Below are 22,539 nucleotides of genomic sequence, written 5' to 3'. Positions count from 1 at the left end.
CGCATGTTCCTGTAACTTACCAGGCATTTATGACATCGATTTTACAATCGGGCTGTTAACCCTCCCGCCCCTTCAGGCCTGCCAACCTTTTTGGCCTGAGCTGTCAATCAGGCGCATCCTTAAGAAGAGCCACCCTGGATTCTCACCTGCACGCAATCTCAGCCTCGCGAGGAAGTCCCATCGCATTTGCTGTTTGGCTTGGTTTAGTGGAGTCATCTTTGTTTAAAAATCAATGTGTCTTTTCTCAGGCACACAGAACTTGGTTGTAATGGAGTTTGAGGTTATAAACTGAGAGGTGGAATGTGTGTGTGTGTGTGTTTTAAACAAAACATAATACATTCTTCCAAAAAGTTATTTCTCCTAAGACTTCTGGTAAACCTGCCTTCCCCATCTTTTCCCGAGGGGGAGCTGTTGGCTCACTGTGCAGTCAACAATCGAGAAATGAAAAGAGAATGGGAAGATGGGGTTTTTTTTGGGGGGGGGGGGACCAAACCCAGCCAAAACCTTCATCCGCTGTGTCTGAATGAGATGGTGGGTGGGGAAGCAGCCAAGTGTTCTCCAGGAAGGAGGCGCAGGGAGGGGAGGGTTGCCTGGGATTTGCAGGCTGGGATCGGGGCTGTGCAAGGCGTCTGAGGCTCTGAGTTGCCTGTAGGAGCAGCGCTGGGTGGAAGAAATAGCCCTGTGGTGATGTTGCCACAGGAGCGGAGCAGCGGCGGGCAATCGGATGCCTCCCTCCCCAGGGACAGGAGGTCTCAGAGGGCAAATTCAGCTCAGTGGCACTTTGGAGTCGGAAACGGAAAAGCCCCAGGGCCGAAGGACAGCTGCTTGGGTAGCAACTTAGAGGCAGGTGTGGAACCAGGGGCTGGCCGAGCCCAGCTGCCGTCTCGGTTTGCTGCTAAGATCCTTGACAGCAAACAGCAACCCAGCCAGCGGTGACGGGGCTCTATCCAGACAGGGTGACATTGACACCACAGGAGGGGGAGTCAGCCCACTGAGTCTGGGAGGTTCTTCCTAGAAACACTGAGCTCATGTTTTGCACCTACACGTTTTCAGTCTGAAGCCAGCTGAGTCATAAGCAAAGGTGTTTGTACGGTTAGGGGGGAGGAGACAGGAATTCAGAGACCTGCCTTCTCTGTTTCACAGTGTCGGGGGGGCAGGGGGCCCCCTTTGAGGTTTTGCCCCTCAGCTTGTAACACAGGACAGTGCTCCCCAGACCCCGGGAGGATGGATGCCCTCAAGGGGCTTTTCGGAGCATGTCCAGGCCTGCACACTTGCCCTTTGAGTCATGCAGCCCTCTGACGCTTTCCTCTGAACTTCTCAAACTAGAGGCGCGGTCAGTAAAAGCCACAGCAGCGACTTCACCTCCAAATCGATGAGCACACCCCTGCACAGGCTAACTGTTCCCGTTCTGGGGGCGCGAAATCCTCCTCCTCTCGTCCGTGCATCCCCGGTGCTCCCCTGGCCCACAGACAGCCGGGACAGCTGAGGGTGACTGTTGGCTGCGCGTGTAGGGTAGGGCCGCCCCTCTGTGTCCTCGGCGTGGCCTGCCGAGATGGTGCGGCCCTCCTCCACTGTGGCTGTCGCCCAGCCCTGACCCTAACAGTGTGCTGGCAAAGAATGGAAATCCGGAAGGGTCTCCAGGGTAGAGCAGCCGAGAGTCTGAAGACAGAGGGATTCTCCTGATGCCCCTGCCCCGCGCTCCCTGCTCCCAGCTGTGACGCCCGAGGGGGTGCCACTGCCCTCTGTGTGGTGCTGGAAGGCACGTGGGGCGATTGCTGGGGTCCCTGCTGCCCCCCCGCGGTCTCTTTTGTGGGTGTGGACAGAAGCCTGCTAGAGTGCTCAGTGCGGGACCTTAGCCTCGGCCCTCCTAACCTCTTTCCTTTCTCTCTCTCTTCCCTCTCTCTCCCTCCTCTCCCCCTCGCCTCCGCTCTTCAGGTCCGATCCGTACTGGGTGCAATGAAAGCTCCACGCAGGCCTTACCATGGAAGGCTGTGACTCGCCCGTCGTCTCGGGGAAGGACAATGGGTGCGGTATCCCTCAGCACCAGCAATGGACTGAACTCAACAGCACCCACCTCCCCGACAAACCCAGTAGCATGGAGCAGTCCCCAAGCGAGAACCACGGGCCCCTGGACAGCCTGAGGGCCCCCTTCAATGAGCGCCTCGCGGAGAGCACCGCCTCGGCCGGCCCCACCGCCGAGCCCGCCGGCAAGGAGGTCAGCTGCAACGAGTGCGCGGCCTCCTTCGCCAGCCTGCAGACCTACATGGAGCACCACTGCCCCAGCGCGCGCCCCCCGCCGCCCCTGAGGGAGGAGAGCGGGAGCGACACCAGCGAGGAGGGCGACGAGGAGAGCGACGTGGAGAACCTGGCTGGGGAGATAGTCTACCAGCCCGACGGCTCGGCGTACATCGTCGAGAGCCTGAGCCAGCTGACCCAGAGCGGCAGCGGGCCTCTCCCCTCGCTCTTTCTGAACTCTCTCCCCGGCGCGGGGGGCAAGCCGGGGGACCCTTCGTGTGCTGCACCCGTCTACCCACAGATCATCAACACTTTCCACATAGCCTCATCCTTCGGGAAGTGGTTCGAGGGCCCCGACCCGGCTTTCCCGAATACCTCAGCCCTGGCGGGGCTCAGCCCCGTCCTGCACAGCTTCCGCGTGTTCGACGTGCGACACAAAAGCAACAAGGATTACCTGAACAGCGACGGCTCTGCCAAAAGCTCCTGCGTATCCAAAGATGTCCCCAACAATGTGGACCTGTCCAAATTCGACGGCTTCGTGCTCTACGGCAAGAGGAAGCCCATCCTGATGTGCTTCTTGTGCAAGCTCTCCTTCGGGTACGTCCGTTCCTTCGTCACCCACGCGGTGCACGACCACCGCATGACCCTGAGCGAGGACGAGCGGAAAATTCTTAGCAATAAGAACATCTCCGCTATCATCCAAGGGATCGGCAAGGACAAGGAACCCCTCGTGAGTTTTCTGGAACCAAAAAACAAAACCTTTCAGCACCCCTTCGTTTCCACAGCTAACCTCATAGGCCCCGGACACAGTTTTTACGGTAAATTCAGCGGCATTCGGATGGAAGGCGGGGAGGAGGCCCTCCCGGCCGGCCCCGCGGCTGCCGCCGCCGCCGCCGCGGGCCCCGAGCAGCCCCAGGCGGGCCTCCTGACCCCCAGCGCCCTGCTGAACCTCGGCGGGCTCACCAGCTCGGTCCTGAAGACCCCCATTACCTCAGTCCCCCTGGGGCCCCTGGCCTCCAGTCCCGCCCGGTCCTCAGAGGGCAAGGACCCCGGGGCCGCGGAGGGAGAGAAGCGGGACACGGGCGATCCCGACGGCTTCTCCGAGAAAGCGGAGCCGGCCGAGGAGGAGGCGGAGGAGGAGGAGGAGGAGGAGGAGGCAGAGGAGGAAGAAGAGGAGGAAGAGGAGGAGGAGGAGGAGGAGGATGGGGGGGGCTGCAAAGGGCTCTTCCCGAGCGAGCTGGACGATGACCTGGAGGACAGGCCCCGCGCGGAGCCTGGGGCCGCGGCGGGCGGCAGCCGCAAGAAGGACCTTGCTCTCTCAAACCAAAGCATTTCTAACTCCCCCTTGATGCCTAACGTGCTCCAGACGCTGTCGAGGGGCGCGGCTTCTACTAGCTCTAATCCCGCTGCTTCCTTCGCGGTCTTTGACGGCGCGAACAGGAGGAACCGTTTAAGCTTTAACAGTGAGGGCGTCAGGGCCAGCGTGGCAGAGGGCGGCAGGAGGCTGGACTTTGCCGACGAAAGTGCCGATAAAGACAATGCCGCAGGGCCGGAACCAAATGACAGCACGGAGGGCGATGACGGGGGCTTCGCCCCCCACCACCCGCACGCCGGCTCCCTCTGCGAGCTTGGGGTCGGGGAGTGCCCCTCGGGGAGCGGCGTGGAGTGCCCCAAGTGCGACACGGTCCTGGGCTCCTCCCGCTCGCTGGGCGGCCACATGACCATGATGCATTCTCGTAACTCGTGCAAGACGCTCAAGTGTCCCAAGTGCAACTGGCACTACAAGTACCAGCAGACGCTGGAGGCCCACATGAAGGAGAAGCACCCGGAGCCGGGGGGCTCCTGCGTCTACTGCAAAAGCGGGCAGCCCCACCCCCGGTTGGCACGAGGCGAGAGCTACACGTGTGGTTACAAGCCTTTCCGCTGCGAGGTGTGTAACTACTCCACAACGACCAAAGGCAACCTCAGTATCCACATGCAGTCCGACAAGCATCTCAACAACATGCAGAACCTGCAGAACGGAGGGGGCGAGCAGGTCTTCAGCCACACGGCCGGGGCGGCCGCAGCGGCGGCCGCGGCCGCAGCGGCGGCCAATATCAGCAGCTCCTGCGGGGCCCCCTCGCCCACGAAACCAAAAACCAAACCCACCTGGCGGTGCGAGGTGTGCGATTATGAGACCAACGTGGCCAGGAACCTGCGCATCCACATGACCAGCGAGAAGCACATGCACAACATGATGCTGCTACAGCAGAACATGACCCAGATCCAGCACAACCGCCACCTGGGCCTCGGCAGCCTGCCCTCGCCCGCCGAGGCCGAGCTCTACCAGTACTACCTGGCCCAGAACATGAACCTGCCCAACCTGAAGGTGGACAGTGCCGCCTCAGACGCCCAGTTCATGATGAGTGGGTTCCAGCTGGATCCCTCCGGGCCCATGGCCACCGTGACGCCGGCTCTAGGTGAGGCTGACTCCGTGTTTGTCTGTCCTGTGATGTGACTGCAACTGGGGGAGACGTTGAAAATAAGCCAAGGTCCTGTGGATGCGGTTGATTCCCCCTCCCCTTTTGTTTTGTATAAGCTTGAGTGTCTAACAGTCCATAATTTTTCTCAAGACCCCCTTGTCCTCTGTGTGCATATGGAAGATCGTGTGCATTCAACAGAGACATGATTCCACTCCAGTTCCACGGGCCAGGGTCAAAATTTAAGTGTTTCCTCTGGTTTTTTGGCTTCTGGTCAACCCTCCTTTCTGTTCCCATTCTCTCTTTCCCTGTCTCTTTCTCAGTTTGAAAAAATCACCACAATTATCCAAAACTTTTGGGTTCCATTAAATATTAATTGGGACTTACAGGAAACTGTAGCTGGAGTTTTAAATAGGAACACTCATCTCCATAAAAGGAACTCGGAACTGGGGCGTACTTTATTCAGACAACCAAAGGCTGGTCCTGTGCCGAGCGGGGAGCCACCCAGATAGGCTTCTGCAGGTTCTCCCACGTGTTCCTGAGGGTCTGAGGGAAAGAGCTGTGTTCTTTTCCTTTCTTCTTTTGCATGGCTCGTTGGTGATTAGTATAGTTGGGAATTAAATTGCCCTGGGGCACCGTAAGGACTGGTGTGATAGATGAAAATGAATAAATTCTAAAATTGTACATCAAAGAAAGCTAAGTTTTCACATCGGTGAGATCCTGGGTAATGGAGCCTTTGTTGCCGTGAAAAACGACCCATGTTAGAGAAGGCGAATCAGCTGTGTGCAGACAATGCGTCTTACCGATTGGCTTCGTGGATCTAGCGTGGGACCCGAGGATAGTACTCGTCTGCTGAAAGCCACGAGTCTTTATGTACAAAGAATCATAATCACTTTTGGGGGAGAGCTTGTACAGCAAGAAAATGTACAAATACTTTCATGAGGACCAGTGTGATGGTTGGGCCCCTTCTGCCCTGCCCACCTGTGCCCCGGACAGGCCCGGCCTGGTCTCCATCCCCTGACCCTGCTGACCACTTGGGACCAGCGGCGATGGCCTGAATCAAGCAGCATCCCCTTACTGGCGTGTAAATGAGTTGTTCTCAGTAACAGAGTGCGAGCAAAGTACCTTTATTCTGGCATGGTTCAGGTCAGCGCCCAGGGGCGAAGCCTCACCAGTTGGAACGTCTTTATTTGCATGGGGTTTTAGTGCTAATTGCTGCTGATGAGTTACATTTCATAACATTTAATTAGTTTCTCCTGCTATGCATTTAAATTTGAGTCCTTGCTACTTTAATCTCGTTTTCTGTTTTGGAACATTGACCTGTTGATCCTCTGTTACCAAGTGGTTTGAAGATGTCTCACTGGCTGCTTAATAGTGGATGCAGAGGGATACACTGTCTTATTTGTCCCCAGAGTAAACCTCGGGGATGCACAGCAAGGGATGGCATCAGTACTCTGAGACTTCTTATTTTTAACACCTATGGGAATTGGGGTTTTCTAGTCTGGAGATTTAAAATCTCGAGGAGGCAGATCTTGGAGTAAATCAGCTATAATGTAGGTGGAATGAAGACACAGAAAATGGATGGGATTCATGCTCGGCCGAAGTGAGATCTTTTTAATTACCTTGAAAACCAGTAATTCTGACTTGGGCCTGAATGGAGAGGTAGAGAAATGTTTTGCTTTTACACCAAGCGTCCGAGTCTCTGGGGCCCTCCATGCATTACGGGCATGTGGCAGATTCAAAAGAAATAGAAGACGGAATCTCGATGCTCTGGGCATACATAGGAGGTCCTCGATTTATTTCTTAAGGAGAACAGAGCTCTCCCTTCCGAAGACCTGATCCAGGTCAGCCAGGAAGGGCCCTTGAATTTCCAGTGGCACCGCCTGTCAGCACTGTGTGTGTCTGCAAACCTCCTGTGTCTGCCTCGGGCCACAACAGCTGTCGAGGTGCAACAGGAGCCACAAATGCTTTGTGCTAATGCCTGACTGGGTGTGGATACCACAGGGAAGGTCCAAAGTTATGTGACCTCAGTAGAAGCCGACATATAGACATGAGAAGAACCATCCCTTTCCGTTTTCTCTGCAGCTCTACTCACGTTTCTTTAGGCCATTTGAGAGATGTAGGTTATTAGATAATACTGGGCTCTGCAGGGGGAAATTTTCTTTGGTGACATACAGTCCTGCTTACAAAGTTATTTTCATACTTCCTTAGAACCTTGTCTTTCGTGATAGCAAACATGCTGATTCTGGGATGCCTTCATCCTAGAGGCCTTTAAGGAAAGGGCCAGCACCGTTGGTCTGGGCTGATTGGATTTGGCACCATTTGTAGCTGAGATATAGATTTGAGATCATCTCAGTACCCTCCTAAATATCCCTTTCCACTTGGAAGTTTAGCGCAGCACCGGGAAACCTATAGCTTGGAAGGGACATCCTTGTGTTTCCCGAGCAGCCAGCCAGCCAGCTAGCCATGGGACACCTGCCTGAGGTTAATGGGTCCTTGGCTGCAGCCTTTGAGTCTAGAAGGTGTTTTTTCATCCGTGTGCCCCTCTGACCATGTGCTCACAGGCAGGCTTATGTGCCTGAGTGTAAATTCCCCGTGTTCAAGTCAGGTGCATATGGGGAGATGGTGGCCACTCCTTCCCAAGACCATCTCTCCGGAGTGGCTCAACAGTAAACACTTGCTAAGTTCCCACTTACTGGGGCACTCCTCCTAATCCCTGTGAACTAGGGGAGGTTCTACTTTTTGGGGCCTGAATTAGTTTCTTCAGTTCTGTGGACCTGTGGGATTTTTTTTTTTTAAATTTTATTTTTGTTTAAAATATTACAGATGTCCCTTTTTCTCCCCAGTGACCCGTTCCACCACGTCCCTTCCCCCTCCCCAGTCCTTCTCCCCACCATTGTCCGTGTCCTTGGGTTGTGCATATATGCATATAAATTCTTTGGTTACTCTTGTCAAAGGGATGGAGGAGGGTGGACCTGTAGGATTCTAAGCCCTAGGTTTGTTTCCCCAAGGGCACGATTCTCGGAGGGAGTTTGGGCCTGTCTGTCGCCCTCATTTCACCGCGTCTCTGCCTCTGTCTTTGATTTGCGTTTCGTTTTAAGAGCTTGGAACGGGAGTAGGGTCTTACTCCTCTGTGTGTTGGAGGACTTCTCATTTTCACGCAAGCATCCAACAAGTGACAGCCGAATTTCTCTTTAGAGCGATGTTGATGTGCTGAGGTCAAATTTAAAAAGTGGAGAAGGTCTGATGCTTCAGGTGGTTGGCATCAGAAACAAATATGTGTTTGCTCCCTTGTCTCACCCTCCGGGCAGTTTCTGCTTTTACTGAACACCATGTACGTTTGGTGGATGCTGCCTGGTCTTGGTCCCCACGAAGGGATAGAGCTTTTAGGCTACTTTTTTCTGTCTCTTTTTCTCTCTTGTCCTAAAAAGAATGTCTTAGTTATGGCTCCTCTCACCAGGGGAGATCACAAGAGAGAAGACAAGCAGAAAGCTTCCTGACCCTTCTGGAATGTACATGCAAAGACTTCTGTGGCTGCCAGACTGTCCACAGGCTTCAAAGGCAGCTGGTCCGCTCAGTAGATCCCGCACTGATCTTCTCACTGGAGGTGCCCCGTGTAGCGTAAATAAAAAAACATTTAAAAAAAATATAACGTCCTTTCTTTGATTAACCACTAACTTGGATTCTAATCAGTCATCTAAAAGAAAAGAACCCCAGCCCAGTAAAAGGTCAAGTTTAAATACCAGTTGGGGAGAGGCAGGGGCAGACATAGCTCAAGTGTGCGTGTGTTCACGGGAGCGGCAGAAAATAGAAGCCAATGCTCAGCCTTGTGCTTGACTGTACACTTCTGGGTAATGGAGGGAGGGCTGCTCTTTCCAAGCCTCCCTGGTGATATAAATAAGAGTCTGCAGGATTAATTTACTGCTGGTATATGCGAGCCTGTCCCTGGTTTATGCAGGGCAGTGATGGACCAAAAAAGAACAGGGGTGGAGAGGGAAGGGCAAAGCTTTCTCAGAGCCCTTTTTTGGGGGTAGGGTGGGGACTGTGATCTGACCTTTGCATTTTCACTGCCAACCCCAAATCCACTTTCCAAACCTTTTACCCTTGCCTGGTACTGCAAACATTGGAACAATTGTTCAGGGACTTTCTGGAGGCTCATCGAGGAGACTGTCCCCTGCCCTAAAGCAAAGCACCCTAATGGGGACACTGGCCAGCACATGGTTCTGTAGGTGGCTGGCTTACAACAAAGGAGAATGTGACATGTGCCACAAGAGACATACATTTCACGCAGTGTGGGGGCTCAGAAAAGGGAAAAGATCGTACTCTTGGGGAGATGTGGGAGGAGCCGGCGCCATTGACGGGAAGGTAGGACATTGATTGCTGGGGTGGGATGAAATCATTCCCGAAATCTCAGATTTAGACCTGCACTGTCCAGTGCAATAGCCACTAGCCACACATGGCCACCTAAATTTAAATGAAGTAAAAATAAATAAAATTAAAAATTCAGTTTCCCAGTTGCACCTTGGCCATAGTTCAAGCGTTCGGTAGCTCCATGTGACTAGTGAGTGACTGCTGGTCGGACAGCACAGAGACAAAATGTTTCCGTCACCCTGGAAAGTCCTCCAGGACTGCCCTGCTTTAGATACATTCTGCTTGGCCGTAGAGACTCGGTATCGTAGTTTGCAGCTGTAACTCCTTTCCAATTTTTTAGGGTCTGGAGTTTCAGATTCTCTTATGTCCAGTGAATGATGTTTATCTCACTCTTTTCTCAGATCTAAGCGAGGGGCTAAATTGAAATATTCAAAAGATGATGGTTCCTGCCTTACTCTAGGTGTTTCTTCTGCAAAAGGAAAAAAAACGAACAAACATAAAGCCTTCAACACGTCTTAGAAAGATCGGAATGCACAGAGCTGATTTTATGTGGTGGTTTTTCCAGTTAGTAGCACCTTGCAACACTTGAAATGTGATCTTTTTCCCTCCTTGAACCCAGGTGGAGGGGAGCGGAGGGCAGGGAGGTGCCTCGGTTATGGTTGCAGCTGTGAGCCTAGCCTCTGACTTCTCCTTTCCTCTCCTTCCCTGTAGTGGGCGGTGAGATCCCCCTAGACATGCGGCTCGGGGGCGGGCAGCTGGTGTCAGAGGAGCTGATGAACCTGGGCGAGAGCTTCATCCAGACCAACGACCCGTCGCTGAAGCTCTTCCAGTGCGCCGTCTGCAACAAGTTCACCACGGACAACCTGGACATGCTGGGGCTGCACATGAACGTGGAGCGCAGCCTCCCCGAGGACGAGTGGAAGGCCGTGATGGGGGACTCGTACCAGTGCAAGCTCTGCCGCTACAACACCCAGCTCAAGGCCAACTTCCAGCTGCACTGCAAGACGGACAAGCACGTGCAGAAGTACCAGCTGGTGGCCCACATCAAGGAGGGCGGCAAAGCCAACGAGTGGCGGCTCAAGTGCGTGGCCATCGGCAACCCGGTCCACCTCAAGTGCAACGCCTGCGACTACTATACCAACAGCTTGGAGAAGCTGCGGCTGCACACGGTCAACTCCAGGCACGAGGCCAGCCTGAAGCTGTACAAGGTAAGACCCAGGCCGTTTGCGGGAGCAGTGGATCGGCTCCCTGGGCGGTGGCGAGGGCTGGGGTGGACGCACGGCCCGCGTCACAGCGGGGCGGGTGGCTGGATGGTGACCTGCTGTTGGCAGGGGAGCTGACGTCCGCTCCCCCGTGCAGCTGCGGTGCGGTGGTGGGCGTCAGCCGGTCCCTGACGGCTTTCTCTGTGGGGTGCCCCATTTTGGAGGGACAGGTTTTGTTTACAGCGGCCCAGTACTATCACACCGTCCCCTTGCCCCTTGCCTGTCTTTACAGCTGACTTTCTTTCCTTACTCACAGTGGCCATTTCCCTAGTTCTGGCTTTTGTGTACTTTTGTGCTCCTGTGTTTTCCCCCCTCCCCTGCTAGCTTTCTGCTCTTCTTGCCCATCTCATCTCTTTATTCCCTTTAAAAAGAAAGCTTTTCTCTCCTGGATAGGCCTCGGGTGCTCTGTGCATTTGTTCATTCATTTGTTCATTCAACAGACACACACTGAGTGCCTGCTCTATGCCAGGCACTGTGCTGGCCGCAGGCCTGCATCCACGCACAAAACAGACAAAAAATCCCTGCCCTCATAGAGCTCCCAGTAAATGGGTGATAAACACAATGAATAAATTGGACAGTAGGCTAGAAAGTGGTAAATGCAAGGGGGGAAAACTAGGGTCAGGTAAGGGGGCTCCTTTGTTTCCCACCCCCCCAGTCTTCCCACGTCCTGTATCTCCTTTCTCCTCCTTGGATTTTGAGTCCGTTTTCCAGGCTTCTCCCATCTCCCTCCTCTTGTTCTGTTCTCTCCCCCCTGCCTCCCTCCCTTCTACTCCTTTTAACCCCTCCCCGGCCCCCCCCCCCCAGGCTGTCTCTCAGTCCGTAGACGGGAACGAGGAGTCTGTGCTCAGATCCTGCAAATAGTCCTCCCGCTCGCACGGCAGAATTGCTCCAGACGTTCCTATTGATTTCCACTGGACTTAAAGCCTCACCTTTTTCCCTAATGATCCCGTAATGGCTTTAGTATGAACAGTCGGGTACAAATCGCCATAAATCTGCCCAGCCTCCTGCCACGCACGGTCCACGCCCTCACTCCCTCTTCCCGTTTTCTTCCCCGCATCGTCAGCCTGTCTCCCCTTTCCCTTCCCGCCGGGTCCCCCGTCTCTGGGCCAGTGAGGGTTGAGTTTCTGCTCGCCCTGAGTGGCCGTTCTCCCCGCACTACTCGCGATGATTTTTCCGTGGGGACTCAGATAAGGGAGCCTCTGCCCCTTCCCCAACACGGTCTCTGCAACGTCGATAACTGTGACGCTTTTTTTACGACGGCTCAACCTCGGGCTGGCCAAAGGCCTCTACAACGGGGTTAGATGAGAACCCGTTTCAGGGAAAGGGAGAGAGAGCAGGAACGAGGCAGTGGGAATAGAATGTTCTGGGATCGACGGCCGACTCCAGCATGGATGGGCCCAGCTGATGCCGTGGGGAAGGTCTGGACACCATGGAGCCAGCCCCCCTTGTCCTAAGTGATCAAGAACCTCACTGGGTGGCTGAGTTTTGTGCCACCTTTGAAATAAAAGGCTCTTTGCGGTCAGTCTAAATTGGAGGTCTTAACTGGCCACAGGGTGGTGCCCATGTGGTCAAGAAAACCTGATGGAAAAACCAGTGGAAAAAAAGTTTCCAAAGGACCCGACTGAGCAAAATTAGTACAAAGGACTCGGTGTGGCCGTGGAAGGTTGTATGCAACTCGATGAAGGTCGTTTAGAGGTGGCATGAAGCCAGCCTCTTCCATCCAAGGAAAAAATTATAAAATGTGCACAGTGGTGATTAACTCCATGCTGCATCCTCTAAGAGTACACCAGGCCCTTGGCTTTGCTTGCAAAGGGCCTGGGACCGGGAGGATTTGCTGCGAATGTCCCTTCTTGGGGCCTGAACCACGTCCACGGGTTCTACCTAGAGTCGAGTTTGAGGTGGTTTTCGGGATGGATGTGAGGGAAGCAGCGTGTGTTTCCATTATCCTCCCTGGCCTAAAGTTTCTCAGCTTTTTCTTTTTTTTTTTTAATAAAGACAGGAAAATCCTGCTCAAGAAGGGCAGTGTAGGTAGAAGGGCATAGGTGCTGGGATGCAGGATGGAATATGGGAACGAGTGTGTGAAGGAGAGGTGCCCAAACAGTGCCTTTGATTGGCACATCCTGGGCGTGATCAGCCCCACATTGAGGGCAGAATTCCCTGTGTCATCAGTCTGGTCTCATTAGTCCTTGGGTAATGAATGTCCCTGAGCTCGCCATGGCTCTGGGGTGGGGGCGGGGAGCCTTCCCACCCACTCCTGGCTGACACAGGGACGGGCCTATCTTTCCAGCACTTTCACTTGGCCTGCTCGTCCCACAGTGTGACTTAGACAGACTCCTGCCTCCGAGGGGGCTCCCTCTCCCAGGGTTTCGGGACTCCACGGCTTCGGGGTGGGGACTGGAGGTGGTTTGAGAGCGAGTTTTCCTCTCGGCCCTGGTGTGGCCTGTAGTAAATGGAGATTGATTGCATGTTATTTTTCCTCTTGCTAATGTAATCCATTAGCCCGGCACATGCATAATCAGGTTAGTGCACAGTTAACTGGATGTAATCGAGTTCTTTACTGTCTGCTAGAGAAACAGCACCAGATGCTGCTGACCCGAGGAGGGCACCCGGCTTCTCCCACAGCCCTCCTGACTCACCCCTTCCCAGTCCCCACCCCACCCCACCCCACCCCGCTCCCCTGGCAAATGATTCACTGTCGGTCAGGGAGACTCCCCAACTTGCTTGATGTTTCACCTACTCAAGTGGCTGTGATGTATTGGGCTTCCCGATGGGTCTGCCACCCTCTCTTTCAACTGAGGCTTTTATTTCCCCCCTTCCTCTTTCATGCTGGAGGAGAGAGCAGAGGCCTCGGGAGATGCAAGCAAGGGGTGTGGCTTCCCGGTTTGTCATTTGACCTCACACTGGTCCAGAGCCACTTCTCTTGGTGCCATAAATGCTGGGACATAAGTTGCTGTTCTAGGACTGAACTGCCTGAAAACGTGAGAGAATTTCTAATCCGGACTAATCTGCAAACAAACAAAACAAACAAACAAACAAACAAAACCTGAAGCCTGGTGATACTATCTCCATTGCCTGGAATTGTCCAGTTTTGGTTATTGTGTGAGAGCAGTTTTTAAATCCAGGTTAATGTTCAGTGAATGCTCCCTTTCCTGCCTCCTGGGAGTGTAAGGGAGTAGGGCTGGGGGGAGGCCGGAGGACCCCAGACATCGGATGGAAGATGTTGTCTCCTCTCTGCATTGCCAGGCTACTTTCATGAAGAGCTAGCAATTGAGTGCCTTACGTGACTTTTGTGTGACTCTGCTCCAGTCACGTGCCCAGATCCTCACACCTGCCATCACGGGACGTGATTGATCACGACGGCAGGAAGGCCAGCAGCCCCGTCTAGCTTAGGGGCTGGGCTCCTGGTTTCTTTCCATAGTGATTCACCTGAGCCAGAATGGAAGCATGTTGTGGAAAAGGTACTTGTGTCTCATTACAGCTTGAGTTCCAGAGTGTCAATTCTGCACCTTTCTGTTGCTTTCCTCCTGTGAGTGTGGGACCTACACTGCAGCCCCCTCCTCCCTCCCTTCCCAGCCACAGAGATGTGGGTGCTCTCGCTTGACTGACATAGGGAAGCAGCAGATACAGCAGTCCCCCCACCTTATCCAGGAGCCCCAGTGACTGCCTGAATATACTAAGTTTTTTCCTATACATAGGATGAAGTTTAAATTATAAATTAGTCACAGTAAGAGATGAACAGCAACTGCTAATAAAATAGAACAGTTCTAACAACATAGTAATAAAAGTTATGGATGTGGCATTAAGTAAAACAAAGCTTACTTGAACACAAGCACTGAGATACCAGAACAGTCTATCTGATAACCAAGCCTGCGTGCCTAAAGGGTGGGGAGCATGTATAACGTAGATACGCTGGACAAAGGGACGATTCACATCCCAGAGAGGATGGAACGAGATGATGTGAGATTTCATCAGGCTACTCAGGACAGCGTGGAATTTAAAACTTACGAGTTATTTGTGGAATTTTTTATTTACTGTTTTTGTGCGCTGGTGGACTGTAGGAAACGGAAACCGCGGATAAGGGGGGACCACTGCACTGACAGACATCTGCCCTCTGCTCTGCACAGTACACAGGTCCCGAGGCCACAGCGTGTGGCTTCAGAGCTAGTGCGAGCTCTCCTGTGTTTATCTGGACTCCTCCGCTGCATGGCGGCCCTGGCGAGCTCTCTGAAATCCGTTAGGGCTTTCCGCTTGGGGGAGGCGGGTGCAGAAAGGGCATTGGGCGATCAGTGCACACCTGCCAACTATTAGAATCTGCTTTCCACTTTGATGTTTTTCTTCACCTGAGAGTCATTGGAATGGAAATCCATCAACTTGAGCAGATAGATTAAGACCCCACCAGAATCTATTACTCAAACAGTTCCCAGCTGAAGTTCCTTTGATTGGGCCAAGCCCGAAGGTTTCCTATTAATCTTAAATTAGACACAAAGAAGGTTGTCTACCACAGAGTTGGGTCTGGGCCCCATGTGAGCTGCCTTTGGCCGGCTGGGCAAACAGACGGTGAGATGCCAACTCTACTTGGCTTTAAGCAGGAGCACGGCGCCGATTGGCAGAAAAACACACCCAGGTTCTCCACGGAGTGGACTTTCACTTCTGCCGTCCTGGGAGGATTACGCAACACGCAGGAAGGCAGTGAGAAACCCCCTGCCAGACTCCGCGTTGCTTTAGATCCCCATCTTCTCAGCTCTTTCCTGGATGGGTAAGAAACGCGTTGGCCCTCACGCTCCCAGCAGGGCCCTAAACTCATGACCGGGTGCGTGGACACATGGGAACGCACAGAATAGAAGTATTTGGTTTGCCACCTGCATTTTACATGCTCCTTTATGGGTGCATGGGGGCGGGACGGGGGTCTGAGGAAGACAGCTGCGCCTTTCATGCCCATAGGTGGTGACTGGCGGCCTTTGTTTGGTTTGGAAGGTAAAGAGCGTAAATCCTCCGGCTAGCCCCCCCCCCCCCCCCCCCCCCGCCGGTCCTCCCCGCCCTGGTGTGGCTCCCGGTTTGAGGCGCCGGTGTGAGTGTCATCTGGTTTACATCGTCATTCTGGAACCAGTTTCCTCAAGCCTTGTTTTCTCATTAGGAAGATTTTTTTTTTTAAGTGTGTACCTCTGCTTTCTTCTCCCCATACCTTGGTGCCTTCCACCAAAAATGAAAGGAGGGGAAGGTTCTCGTGGGGTTGATTTAGAAGGCGTGAAAGGCCAGATGTTTGGGTACATTTTAGCACATTTAGCCTTGATGCCCTCCGTCTCCTGGAGCAGCCGGGGGCCTGAAGTCCATTTCCCCCACTTAATGGCCGTAAGTCTTACGGGGACGTGGGGCTCCTGCAGCTGGGCCGGGAGGCGGCACGTGGGTCCTGTGGTCGTTGCCGGAGAGCCCGGGTTAGCTACGGCAGTATTTCTGGCCACAGTGAACTTCAGGGGGACTCTAGGAAGATGGGAGGATTTTTTATTTTTATTTTTTATTTTTAGAGGGAGTGCTCCCGCCATGAGGAAGGTAACCCTCTCCTGTTGTCATAACGATGGCCATCGTTTGGTCATGCACCGTGGGCGGTGAGAAAGGTTGGCTCCACACTGCAGGGATTTCTCGCCCTCACCTCCGTCTAGAACCATCCGGCCCATCTGCATCTGAATCCCCACCATGGGTATTATTTTTTCCCGACACGTTCATTCAGCCTATTGGCTTTAAGCACAGGCTTTGCCCTGATCCCTCTGGTTACAGTATTCTCCACGCCCCCATGTCAAGAAGGCGGGGCCAGTGTTGTCTTTTGGCTCTATGCTTTAGATGCCCCATAATGCCATTGAAATGTTAGGAGATGTGCCCGTTTTTTGGAAGTCCAGCACTCTGTATGCCACCTGTTGGAAAACCAGTTTTACAACCATTAACCATAACACTTTAGCTCGTTTTTCCAAAAGCTTTTAGTATTTTTGTTTACGCTTTTTTTTTCCCCTGTATCTTTTTTTGTGGATGGTAAAGAACTGGTCAGACCCGATGAAAATACTGTGTTCTTAATTATTTCTTATGAGACTGGCATTACATGTTACCTCAAGCGTAAGCTAATAATAAAATGTGGATTTCTTATTTTTATGGTAGAAATAATTCGTATGAGTAATACATGTTCACTGTAGAAAATTCGAAGAATCCAAGGTGGAGAAAATAAATATTAGCCTAGTCCTACCATAAAACATACATATTTTAATTATGTTTTTATTGGTTTTAGAGAGTAAGGGAGAGGGAAACAGAGAAACACCAGTGTGAGAGCAGGACATCTACTGGCTGCCTCCTGCACGCACCTCAACAGGGGATCAGACCTGCAACCCCGGCATGTGCCCTGATGGGAAATAAAACCAGCAACCCCCTGGTGCACAGGGCGACACCCAACCAACCGAGCCACACCAGCCAGAGCCATACAATGTAGTTTTTTTCTTTCTTTTGCATATAGCACAGGCATTTCACAGAATTGGGACTGAGCCCTTTCTCGTATCTTTAAAAGTATTTTTCAATAACCTTTTTAAATGGAAGTTCTTTTTGTACTCTCCTGCTCTACGCTCCAGGAGCAAATCACTGTTATATTTAAGTTGTTTCCTTCTGGTCCTCATGCTGTTAGGAACGTGTATGCATATGTGTGTGTACTTATACATGTACATACTGTTCACTTAAAAACCATTTATAGACACATGCTTTCAGCTTGTCTTTTTTCATACTATAACTTTTTATCGTGAAAGTCATTTCAGGTCAGTCCATACAGATCTAGTCCACTTTTTTTGTGGCTATATAGTATTCCATTTATTAACTATCGTGAAAACTTGGCAGATATCTTGATTCCTATGCTAGAGGTTTACCAAACGTTGTCAGGTCTTCAGCAGTTTCTTTAAATGTATAATATTTTAGAGGGGGAAAAAACCAGTCTCATTAAAGAATAAGAAACAGACAATAAGAGGCAAACCAGCCTCCTCCTGATGTGTGTTTAGGTTATTTGCAGTGTTCTGCTATGGGGAACAGGTGTGCGCATACATCTCTCTGCCCTGTGCTGTTCCAAGAAATGGGGTCACTGGGCTCCCAGGTGCAGTGCCTGTGGGTACTGTACTCTCTGTTGGCTCTTCAGAAAGGTGGCCACCCCCTCACCCCACCCCCATTAGGTGGTGCTCAACCCCCCTCGGCCCCCAGTGACCAGCCTGATGTTATTTTTCTGTTTTCTTCAGATTGTTCTAATGTGGGTGTCTGTAGTTACTAGGTAGGGCGAACACGTTTCCACGCGTTTATTGGCCGTTTGTGTCTCTGTAGCGGCTTTCCTGTTCGTAGCCCCTGCCCTTTCCTTCTCTGGGCTTGTTCCTTTATTTGGTTGACTGGCGAGAGCTCTTGGTTCATCAGGGCCCACTGTCCCCGCCGTGCTGTGGCTGTTTACAGCGGTTTCCCGCAGTCCTCCGTGCGTCTGTCACTTAGCTTACGGTGCATTTTAACATATAGAAGCTTCTCATTTCTGCGATGTCCAATGTGTACGTATTTTTTGTTATGCTTCTAACTTTTCTCTTTTCCCAGGGAAGCTTGCTTTTTGCTAGCGTTATAAAGCAATAAAAAAAAAAAAAAAAATCACAGCTAACACCTAGACAACGTTGATTACAAGCCAGGCACTGTTATCCCGGCTTCACGTGTATTCATTGATTCTGTCTTCTGTTAAAGTGGCCTGTGTTCAGGTGGGGAAACTGAGGCAGGGAGCAGCTACAAGTCATCAGTTAGTAAGTGTTGTTGGGTTCGGTGCTCAAACCCAGGCCGATCAGCATTGCTTGAGCAGTATCTTCAGTATCCTCCCCCCAGTCCCATTTATGTCTTTAATCTACGAGGAATGGATGCTTGGGGGGGGGGGGCATGGTAGGGCCGGTGTAGGGCTCCTGTTTTGAGTGTTGTGTGGTTTAGACCTGCACCCTCTTTCAAATTGGATGGTTGATTGTCCAATAGTTTCTTCAGTAATCGCCCTTTCTCGCTGATGTGAAAAGCCTTGTTTATGGTCCCCTGTCCTCTAAATCTCAAATACCCCAGGGATTTAGATCAGTCCAGCCCCAAGGAGCAGGAAGAGAGGGGGCGGAGAGACCCACATCTCCCTACAAAGCACGTGAAGTCTCGTGGATGAAATGTCTTCCTCTCGCCTCTCCTTGTTTCTCTCTAGCATGTTCCCCAGGGTGGGATTTCCTGGATTAATTACCTTCATCAAACTCGCTGGGATGACGGAGTCTCCAGGAGAGACAGGGGCTTGGGAAAGGGGCCCAGCTTACTGTTCCTTAATGGAGACTGTCGGTCTCACTATTTCTCTCTCTCTCTCTCTAAGGTCAGAGAACAAATACTGAAAGTCCTAAATGTTCCCTTTTCTGAAGTTCTTACTCAGATAGCGTGGAGATAACGTGGCTGTGTCTGCGTATTTTCAATCTAAATGGCTTGCAGCTCCTGGTGACAGGTCGGTCGGGCTCCTTTTGGATTCCGACGAAGAGGCTGTTCCGCGGCCGCTGACTCGGGCGGAGGAGCAAGGGGGTCTCATTTCAGAAAAACCTTAAGAACTGCCGCTCTGTCCAAGTACTTGAAAGCCTCCCAACCCCAAATCCTCAAGCTAAAAGCCCTAGATCTTCTGGTGACAGAAAAATCTCAAACCATCCGTCGCCTCCAGCCCACCCCACACACAGGATAAGCCACACTTGTGGAATTCCTTGCCTGGATGCCACCTGCTGTCTTAGGGGTGGTCTGTAACCCTCGGCAGAGTTTCACCGCCGCCCTCCCACTGCCCCCACATTGCAGAGTGACCCCAGGTGCTACAGTCGGTCCGGGCAGACCCAGGCTGGCGGGCAAACGGTGCCCTAGAGCTGGGCCGAGGCGGGCACCCCGTTCCCACGCCGTCCGGCTCGCTGAGGGCCTGGACTGCAAGGACTTGATCAGAAGGGGCACATTTGAAGAGATGGAGCCCCAACAGGTGTTTCTGGTGTTTTGTTTTGAAAGGGAAATTGTAAGGGAACAATTAAGCATTGTCAGAAACCTTGTCAGGAAAAGGCAGGCGTTTTTTAAAGTAATTACATAATACACCTGAACCATGTTCTTTATTCTGTTTTCAACAACTTGAAAGTATAAATATTGTTGAAGCGTAGGGTGGGGGAAAAGCTGTTACTATGAAAACCATTTTGGTAGCAGGAACTGAGTTGTTTTATACGTTGACATTTAATTGAAGTTTCCAGCACTTTTTTTTAATTTCATTTTTTTAATTTAAAAATTTTAAAGAATTTTTAAAAATATATCTTTATTGATTTCAGAGAGAGAAAGGCGGAGAGAGCTAGAAACATCAATGATGAGAGAGAGTCATTGATCGGCTGCCTCCTGCACATCCCCTGCTGGCGATCGAGCACGAAACCCGGGTGTGTGCCCTGACGGGGAATCGAACCTTGATCTCCTGGTTCATAGATCAATGCTCAACCACTGGGCAACACCAGCCGAGCATCAGCGTTTTTTTTTAAACGACCAGAATGTAGGACTAAAGTTAGAAATGTTTAAGGACAAAAAAATCTGTTGCTCACAGAAATGTTGGAGGTTATTAAGACCAGGGACCTTGGGGCAGTGATTGGAGGGCACTGGAAACACCCCATTGGAGGCCCCTGGGTAGAGTCATCAAATTCAGCAAATAAAAATAGGGAATACCTAGCTAGATATGTTTCAGATAAACAACAAATTGTTTTTATTACAAGTATATACCCTAAAACATAACTATTCCATCTCCTTATCTGCAATTCACATTTAACCGGACATTCTGTGTCTTACCTGGCACAGCCCTACCTCTGGACAGAGCAGAAATTCTTCCCCGGTGTCCCTGCCAACAGCCTCAAGAGACAAGTGGCTTCCTAGTTGGTAAAACCTCCCCCCCGCCCGCCACCCCCCAGTGATACCCAACAAAAGAGGGAAATTACAAACTCCTCAAATGATGATTTCCAATTTTTGTTATTTATAGAAAACTGTCATATCAGATTTTCACATTTTCTACATTAAATAAAGTGCTTTTCCCATAATGAGATCAACATTTTCTCCAGAGCTATTTGTTAAAATTCGCTTTTCAGTAATTTTTTTTTCCCCCCCATCATTTCCTTGGATTGAAGCGCTTTTGAGCCACGCGGCCGCTGCGGGTCAGGGTGCCCGGTGGAGTCTGCTGTGGCTTGGCCAGGTGTGTCCTTGCTCACACTCAGCTCCTCGGGGTCCTCCTGCAGTTGCCGTGTGAATGTAGGTGACAGACATTCACAGCCCTGAGCATTGGCGGTTGTACACGGAGGACCCCCAGGTGTCCACCCTGTGTAGGACGCTGATGGGAAATGCCGAAAGAAGATTTGAACTGGGACTAATTGTCAAGAATGGTCAGGGAACTTCCTCCAGGGCCTGCGTTCTCATCTTGCAAATGGAAAACTAGTGAGAAGGTCAGAAATGTTTATCTACCGATAGTGTTTGATTTGTAGCCTGTTAATTAGCAGGGCAGGTGCCCAGGCCCAGGATGAGGGCCTCCAAAGCATATCTGCTCGCTTAGGTCAACAGTCGTAACCACCATTTCGTCCGGCGGGATGGCCCGTGTGTTGGATTTGCAGGAGTTTCGCATCCGCCTGCCGTCCCCGTTGAGCCTCTCTCCCCCTCTGCTCAATCCTGAGGCTTGTTGGGGCTTTGTAACCACTTTTGAGCTGACGTCTGGATGTCCTGGGTGACCTGTGACCCTAGGTAGTCCTTGTTTTCCTGTCTCTCAGAACCAGGCAAACGACTGGCCCAGGGACCAGCACTTTGGCAACGGGAAGAGTCCCCGCGTCCGCCCCCTTCCCTTGCGCTCCTTCTGCTGGTCTGGACCCAGGGATGAACGTTACGGGGAAGGGAAAGAATTTCTCCCACTGGGTCAGCGCCATTTATCGAGTGCTGATTTTATGTAGACCTGGGCGGATGAGTCTGTAACGTGTTATTTAAAAAGCTATTCTGCGCAGGGAGGGCGCGGCGAGCTCTTGGCTCACCTCCAGCAAAGGAGTCCCCGGGCCGAGGTGGTTTCAGAGTGATCTTCCCACTTCTGCGCGTCGTGTTTCCGCATTTCCCTCCTGCCGCCACCTCTCATTTTCAAAAAATCATTAAAGACAAGGGCGCTTGGGGAGCATTCCTAGGCTCTTCCAGTCAGCCAGGCCAAGAGGTGTGGGTCCCGGGACTGCGATTTCCTCCACATCCCAGACATTAGTCAGCGAGTGTGGCTCTGCAGCCAGCTGTGGCGGAGGAAGCACCGTGGGGAGCGATTTGGCTGGAGGAATCCGCTTGTGTGTGTTTGTTCGCTTTCTGGTTTTCAGATCAGGATCTGATCAATTTATTATTATTATTTTTTGCTCAGAATGGGTTCTCATTAGTGATGGCCACAGCTGCCAGGGTCGGAAGACCAAACAGCCTCTCCAGGGACAAGAGTTCTGTACTCTGTCCAGTCTTTTTGTGTCCAGCATCGAGTCCACACCCATCTCCATTCTCTTGCTGTGACGATTCCTGTCTCTGAGCCTTTGGTGCTTTGAGTTTATCTAAGGTTCGGACTCCAGCATCTGCAGGTTTGTTCTGAGGCGGCGAGTTCTCGAGGCATTCTTCTGGGGATGACTTTTCCTCTCTGACGCTCCAGGTCCCAAAGGACCCCAAAAGCCCCCTAGATGCGCCTTCCTTCTCCCTGCCTCCCACAAACACTGTCACACACGTTTCTTCTCTGCCCGGCCTGTCCTTTATTCCTCTTGGAGCGTGGCATTTGGAATGAAATCTCACCTGGGGAAGTCTCAGATAGCGGCGAAAAGGCCCAGCTCCGTGGGGGGGGAGACTAATTACACAGCTAATTAACCCAACAGATGTCATTGTAAGCGCTCATTTCTCCGTAATTTGGACGCATGCATCCCACATTGCTGAGATAGGCTTTGGGCCTGGTGCAAGATGTCTTTTTTTTTTAATCAGACTTGAAGGACTAGCATGTTTCCTGTCCAGCCTTTTTTATGCTCTAGTGAGGCATTTCTGGTTTTCCAGAAAGTTCTCTCCTGCCACAGCAGCCACAGATGGCATCGCTGTCCTGAGCACATGTCCCACCATTTGGCAGCGAGCTGGACTCTGTGTCCTGTTTCTCTGACTGGAACATGGGCTCAGGAATTCAGCAG

The 22,539-nt window shown here is 51.9% G+C and overlaps 1 protein-coding gene across 5 annotated transcripts in view; it reads left to right on the top strand.

Annotated features, from left to right (window-relative positions):
• Nucleotides 1-22,539, top strand: part of ZFHX3 (zinc finger homeobox 3) — a 263,161-nt gene that overhangs the window by 104,615 nt on the left and 136,007 nt on the right. For 4 of the 5 annotated variants that reach the window (XR_015716044.1, XM_087827467.1, XM_087827464.1 and 1 more), the window contains exons 2-3: nt 1,936-4,694; nt 9,777-10,273. Coding sequence is in view for 4 of the 5 variants with exons in the window: in XM_087827467.1 (XP_087683593.1) it covers nt 1,982-4,694; nt 9,777-10,273 (3,210 nt within the window). In the remaining variant the exon portion in view is untranslated. The remainder of the gene's footprint in view (nt 1-1,935; nt 4,695-9,776; nt 10,274-22,539) is intronic. The other variant, XM_087827468.1, reaches the window with a different exon arrangement.

The sequence above is a fragment of the Miniopterus natalensis genome, chromosome 18 (assembly GCF_054644295.1).
Source record: "Miniopterus natalensis isolate mMinNat1 chromosome 18, mMinNat1.hap1, whole genome shotgun sequence".
In the NCBI taxonomy this organism is placed as follows: domain Eukaryota; kingdom Metazoa; phylum Chordata; class Mammalia; order Chiroptera; family Miniopteridae; genus Miniopterus; species Miniopterus natalensis.
The sequence above is the reverse complement of the archived record's forward strand: the minus strand, read 5'-3'. Positions and strand labels throughout refer to the sequence as shown.